The sequence below is a fragment of the Mangifera indica genome, unplaced genomic scaffold (assembly GCF_011075055.1).
Source record: "Mangifera indica cultivar Alphonso unplaced genomic scaffold, CATAS_Mindica_2.1 Un_0022, whole genome shotgun sequence".
Lineage (NCBI taxonomy): Eukaryota > Viridiplantae > Streptophyta > Magnoliopsida > Sapindales > Anacardiaceae > Mangifera > Mangifera indica.
The window spans coordinates 241,416-247,600 of NW_025401114.1; the positions used below are offsets into that span (position 1 = coordinate 241,416).

The following is a 6,185-nucleotide window of genomic DNA, read 5'->3' on the forward strand; positions in this document are numbered from 1 at the left end:
CGATCAATCTTTCGAGATTTGTCTCTAAAGAAGGGATCGAAGCTTCAATTTTGTCCCGTTTGATGAAAACAAAGATGTGTTGACAACGATAATTGATCTTCTGGGAGAGAAAGCTTCACTCAATACTAGAAGGGAGAGACAACATCCACAGGGAAAGAGATTGGGCTGAAGATGGGGGGAGAGGGGTAAAATGTACCTTTTCAAAACTTAGGCTGAAAAAAAATTGCGAGTTTTTAAAACTAAGGTGGAGAAATTAGGTAAAAAAATTTTTAATGTCACTAGTAAAATGACAATTATACTTTTATTTTTAATGGATTTTGTTAACTTTAACAGTTGACGGATAGGTATTTGGATTTTCGAAACTTAGCAGATTAGAGTTTAATAATAAAGTAAATCTTGGGTGGGAATAAGTCTTTTGGCCCCTTTTTTTTTATGATAAGATTCTCGTTGATACGGTGCTATGAAAACTCATTTAAAAGAAAAAATTTAATGACTATTGTTTTTATTAGAAGAAAATAAGAGATGTATACAACCATCAAACTTACATTTGCACATTTTAGTTTGAGAGGAGATGTTAGAATGTAAGCTCTAACGGAGTTAAAAGAAAACGTTACTTAGCTTTGCTTCGAAACGATGCGTTTCTTGGCGTTTATTCTACTTCCTGTTTACAAAATATCAAAGGAATTCTAGAGAATTCTAACCTCTTTCTCGAATGTCTCTTCTCCATAACACCTTTCTAATGTTGAGCTAGGGCTACACTGTTGAAGAAAAATGGACAACATGGCCATAGGACTAAAGATCTAGATAAGTTCAGCTTGCTAGTATTAATTTTCTCTGTTATTTTACTTATTTTATTCTCTTATTTATAAATGGTGAAAATTTGTAATTTATTGATGATTGATGGTGCAGATCTATTGTTTTTTTTTTTTTTCATGTTTTCCACTGTATTGAGCCTGATTTCTACCATATAAACCAATGTATTCTTTCAATTTTTAATCAATGAAGATGTATATTCAGTGAAATTGGGTTCCTAAAGTTTTCAAATGCTTTCTTTTTATTCTTTCTTAGTCTTGATGATTTCTTTGTGTTTTGGTACTTTATTCTAGGTGACTTTTGCACTGTTTTTGGTTTAAATATGTGGATCTAGGCCTCGCATATATACATATATATATATATATATAGAGAGAGAGAGAGAGAGAGTTCTAATTAATTCCCAGCTTAATTTGAGCTCAATGATGTCCAAGAGAGAGAGAGAGAGAAACCATGCATATGCATACTTTTATATATATACCGAAATCTGTAAGATCTCGTACTTCTTCTGTATGGGGTCTCTAAATTATAATTTCCTATAGCAATCTTCAAGTCAGATTCATCATCAATCAAAAACTGATTGATAGTAGTTTATGTTTTCTTCAGTTATGTGTTCCAGTGGCTAAAAATAACTTTATACGAATTTATGAAAATTAAAGACTCCGTCTGAGTCAAAGAAAAACTAAATTATTAATTAATCAACACCGTTAAACCACTAGAAAGAAAAAAGTTGCTCAAATAATTGTCGAACTAAATTATATGTCTGTTTCTAATGGCCAACACAGGTGACCGATTTAATTTCTTCCGAATCAACTCAATCTTTTATTCGACAATGCATAATTGTACATAATACAACTTCATGCTTTCATTATCATAATATAAGATTTCAGTTTATGGCGGAATTTATCATCCCATGCTTCCATCCTATTTATTTTAATTAATTTCTAGTAATTAATACGAATAATACTTTAAAAGCCCTCACCCCCTTCTCTGGGATGTTATTTATGCCCTTCATTGTTTAAGCAGATGAGTCCAAGCACCAACAATAATAATCTGACCTGGAGATTGCCAGCAGTTCTTCTGGGCTCATCCTCTCGAGCTCGTTCTGCCTCCATGGCGCTGTTGCAAAAATGTTTCGGTTTTGTGGGTCAGAAGAAAGTGGATACTCCTCGCTTTTATGCACTTGGGATCTCATTCTCATGTACAATCTCATTGTTGCAACGCAATCCTCGTATGGATCTTGCACACCAGTTTGAATATCGTATCTATAAAATATATATAGAATTTGGATTATTATTATACATATTAAACTTAAACCATTTATATTGGTTAAGAAGGACCATAAAATAATGTTGTTTCCGGGTTACTTACCCTAGATATGCTTGGGTTAAGTATTTCAGTGAGTTGCTGAGCTTGCTACTTTTCATCAATGGAGGATATTGGGCTGTATCCCTGATGAAAAGTTGATAGGTAAAAGACTTGCGTCATTCATATATAGCTTTGGTGCACAAGTGGATTGTGAATTTGTGATAAGATTGAAAGAACTTTAATTTACCTGATCATGGTTGGTGGATATTCAACTTGCAAACGATCAAGATCATGGTCCAAACCATGACCCACAAGAATCCTGGCATTCCCACCTCTTGCTCGAATTCTCCACATCGGTTCACCATTGCAGAGGAAATCTTGAATCCTCCTTTGCACTTGCCTTAGTGGGATTGCGTCCCTCAGCTGTTCTGGGCGAATGCCTGTTGTCTCATACCTATAGTTTGTGACTTGAACTGGTGGTTTAACATAAGCATGGAAGATAATGTTTTCACGTTCATCAATGATGCAAAGCCTTCCACAATAATCTAGAGAGCCATCAGTGCCCGCACCAACCATTTTGCAAGCTAGCGCAACTATATGTGGATTTCTTGAGTAAGTGTTATCCACAGTTCCTAAATTTGCTAAGCGAGTGGTAAGTACCTGAAACAAGAAATTGATGGTAAAAATTACTGACGGAAGAATAAAAATTAGTTGAAAGATAAACAGTAATTAAGAGCAAAGTATTTACATTAGAGAGTTGGCATCCTTCTTGGTGAATCCTACGAGCATGTGGGCTCTCAAGGATGGCTAAGCAGAATCTACATCCTCGGACGTTAAATATATTGTTGCACTCCAGTTTAGGCAATGGCCCTGTTATATATATGAATGAACTGTATAAAGATCGAGCCCTGAGAGTTAACGAGAGAGAAGTTGCTTCTATAAATGGAGAATTATTTGAAGCTTGATTACCTGTAAGATGTTCCCTTAGAGATTCAAAGGATCTGCAATGTTTCTTACAAATTGCACACATGGGTTCATGAACCGAGTGAAATGAAGTTCTCATGTGCTCCACAAGGTGTTCCATTCGGTTAAATTGTTTAAAGCATGCTGCACACTTGTTCCTGCTTAATTTTGGTAAGACAAGGCCTTAAAAGGGGAGAAAATTTGCCTAAAACTCTTGTCAAAACAAAAGAAGATTGCCTTACCTGAGGGTTTCTGAAGACTCCATTCTGTCGGCCATGACTGAGATTGAGAGCTGATCACCTTAAGTTTAAGATAGTACACTATCACTCAAGATGCAGGTAATAGCTAGAAGAGAAGAGATACTGGTGAAGTTAGGGTTATTGTGGTAAGTATTTATAGAGTAAGGAGAAGGAATTAATTATTATTGCCTCCAGCTTTAAGAAGGATTGATTCCTTGAGACCATTAATTGAGTTTGTATGAACCTGGCTCCATCATCCAAACATATATACTACATTCGTAGTAATCCAGATGCTTGGGGGTCCACGGTTCCGCCAGAATATTTCTCCTGCTGCTGATGCTAGCTCTTAATTTTCTGTTAGTAGGTTTTTGTGTTACATAGGATATCACACCATGATAAATGTCAAGATTCCTGCATCAAAGCCTTAATTTCCCAGATATCTCTAATGGTGAAGAACAATTTTGCTCAGTGATTGGTGAAGATTGAGCAAATATGAAACATGCTAGGATTGGGAATGCCACTCAGTTAGTCAACTTGAGAACTTTGTCATTTTCCAGTCTGTAATTGATGTGCATTGAGATTCCAGGATACTCTATGCCATGACTTAAAAAGTGTTACCTAATTCATCCGGAATAGACTGAGAGATGCTGCCGATACAAATAATTGGTAAGTAGCAGTCTGTTACCTTCTGCCTTTGTTATTTCTTAAACTTGGTTGATCCGTAACATTAAATAACCTTCTTTACGCTACCTTGGCGTTGGAATCATTACTCAAGCAACACAGTGCAGCTGAACAATACTAGTAAAACAGTGGCTAATCTTCATCGATTATTTGCAGATTCTTTTTGGTACTGTAAAGGACCAAGCGCTTACATCGGCTGGAATCATGAACCAGTTGTAAGATGAACCTTATCTCTCGTTTTTTATCTCAATATCCAGTCAAAGATTTTAATGTTAGTTATTTTTTCTTTGAATCTACTAAACTTCCCTTCCCCATGTTTACACGATTCCTCTAAAAAAGTTCTGATCAGGGAAATAACCTTAACTTTCCTGAAAGTGTCAATCATCAGGCCAAGATGGGTAATAAATTTAGACTACATATTCAGGGGTCAAGCATGTGCATGTGGGGTTAGCGAGATGATTAATATTTGTAGAGCTTTCATCTCATCGTTAATTCATGAAAATTAATGTTAATCCTCATGCTTTACTTTCGGCAAAGGAATATAAAGTTGCAGATAAGGATTTTCTGAACCTCGGTGAGGAATGTCTCTCTACAGGAGCTGGATGCAGTCATATAGCAAAGAAAACAACAAGACGAAGCAGAAAGGTTTGACCACAGAAGGTTGGAGGATTCAGGAAGACTCACTTTTGACTCCAAAAAGGTACCCAGTAGGTTCGCATTTCTCGCTTTGAAGATGCCCAATTCCTTTCTATTGTTGGTCCACTGCCAGATCAAATATCCAAGGTCACCCGTCTTTGTTAACAAGTCAAACCAAGGCATTTTAATATGACAAAGATTGCTCTTCTCACACACTCTCACGCCATCACTCTTCATTTCAAAGGAACCATAAATTTATCAACTCCGTCAACAAAAGAGAAGATGCTCTTTTATTCCAGTCCTTTCAGCTCCACTTTCTTCGCCTTTTCCATTTCTGGCCATATATGAATGCCAAAAAACACATAGATAACTCTTAAAAGCAGTTTCTTGTATAAAAAGGTATAAGTTTAAGTTTTTTTTAATAATATTTTAATATTAAACTTTTAACTTATTAAACTTAATAATTATGATAAAATCAATCGTTAAACTTAAGATTTAACCTATTTGATATGAGATTTCTTAATTAAAAAAAATATCAATATATATTTTATCTATTAGAGAGTATAAGTGCAAGTTTTATCTAACGATATTTCAATATTAAACTCTTAAATGACCGTTATGAAATTGACCACTGAACTTGAAATTTAACTTACTCAATGTGAGATTCCTCTATTTAAAAAAAACCCATAGATGATACACAATTCTTAGCTATTAATGTATACTTTTCCCATGCTCCACTTATACCGGAAAAAAAAAAAAACTTAAAATAAAATGAGGTCAAGGAAAGATTTGTTGAATTTATATGAAGGTGATGTATACGCAGAGGACCATCACATATGCATTAATTCCATGGCAACAGAGGTACATGCTTGTGCTTGTGGAGAAAGAAACAAATTGAAAAAGAAGAGACTTGATGCTTTGAATGTCAAAGATTGTCAAAAGGATAGCCATTCTCTTTCTTTTACAGTTGTCTGATGGTATGAGGAATTCGGGAGGTCGAAAAATTAAAAAACAATAATAATGCATGCATGTATCCGATAGGATAAAACTGGTCCAGCTGCCTTTTCCTGATTCATCACTCTGAATATTTTGATGAAGCGGGTGCGTTTTAACAATCATTGATCATAGGGTGGTAATTGTTCCCGACTACTTTATTGATCCAATCTAAACCATTCAAAGATTTTATGTTATATATTTATATTTTTTAATTTTTATATAGCAATTAATTAATTATAATTTTATAAGGTTTAAGCATGATTTCATTTGCATAATAGTTTATGAATGAGCATTAGGCAATTTGATCCATGCCTAGGCCTACATACATTGGACATAATCTAATTACATCATTTTGGGCCCTTTCGGCTTATCAACCAAAGAAAGAAACCTCTCTTCTCAACAACACGGGCACAGGTGGTTCTTTAAATTGAATTTATGATGGCCATTCGAGTTTCTTTCATGTCATAATTAAAAATTCTTTTTTTTTTTTTTTGTGAGACCTTATGGAGATGAAGATAATAGAATAATTTTGAAATTTATTCATAAAGTAAA

General features: G+C 34.6%; 1 protein-coding gene across 1 annotated transcript; it reads right to left on the reverse strand.

Annotated features, from left to right (window-relative positions):
- Window positions 1-1,642: 1,642 nt before the first annotated feature.
- On the reverse strand, window positions 1,643-3,410 carry LOC123206011 (RNA exonuclease 4-like). The gene is made up of 6 exons (XM_044623102.1): window positions 3,324-3,410; window positions 3,088-3,239; window positions 2,843-2,988; window positions 2,366-2,778; window positions 2,182-2,262; window positions 1,643-2,075 (listed from the first exon to the last, which is right to left on the reverse strand). The coding sequence occupies exons 1-6, from the start codon at window positions 3,356-3,358 to the stop codon at window positions 1,829-1,831; spliced, it is 1,074 nt and encodes a 357-aa protein (XP_044479037.1). The 5' UTR covers window positions 3,359-3,410; the 3' UTR covers window positions 1,643-1,828.
- Between the last annotated feature and the right edge of the window lie 2,775 nt (window positions 3,411-6,185).

Excerpts from the sequence above, each read along its gene's own strand:
- LOC123206011 (XM_044623102.1), bottom strand. The coding sequence starts at position 3,358 with ATGGCCGACAGAATGGAGTCTTCAGAAACCCTCAG. Across the intron at positions 2,989-3,087 it reads TCTAAGGGAACATCTTACAG|GGCCATTGCCTAAACTGGAG; the intron begins GTAATCAAGCTT and ends TATATATAACAG. Across the intron at positions 2,076-2,181 it reads TTAACCCAAGCATATCTAGG|ATACGATATTCAAACTGGTG; the intron begins GTAAGTAACCCG and ends TATATTTTATAG.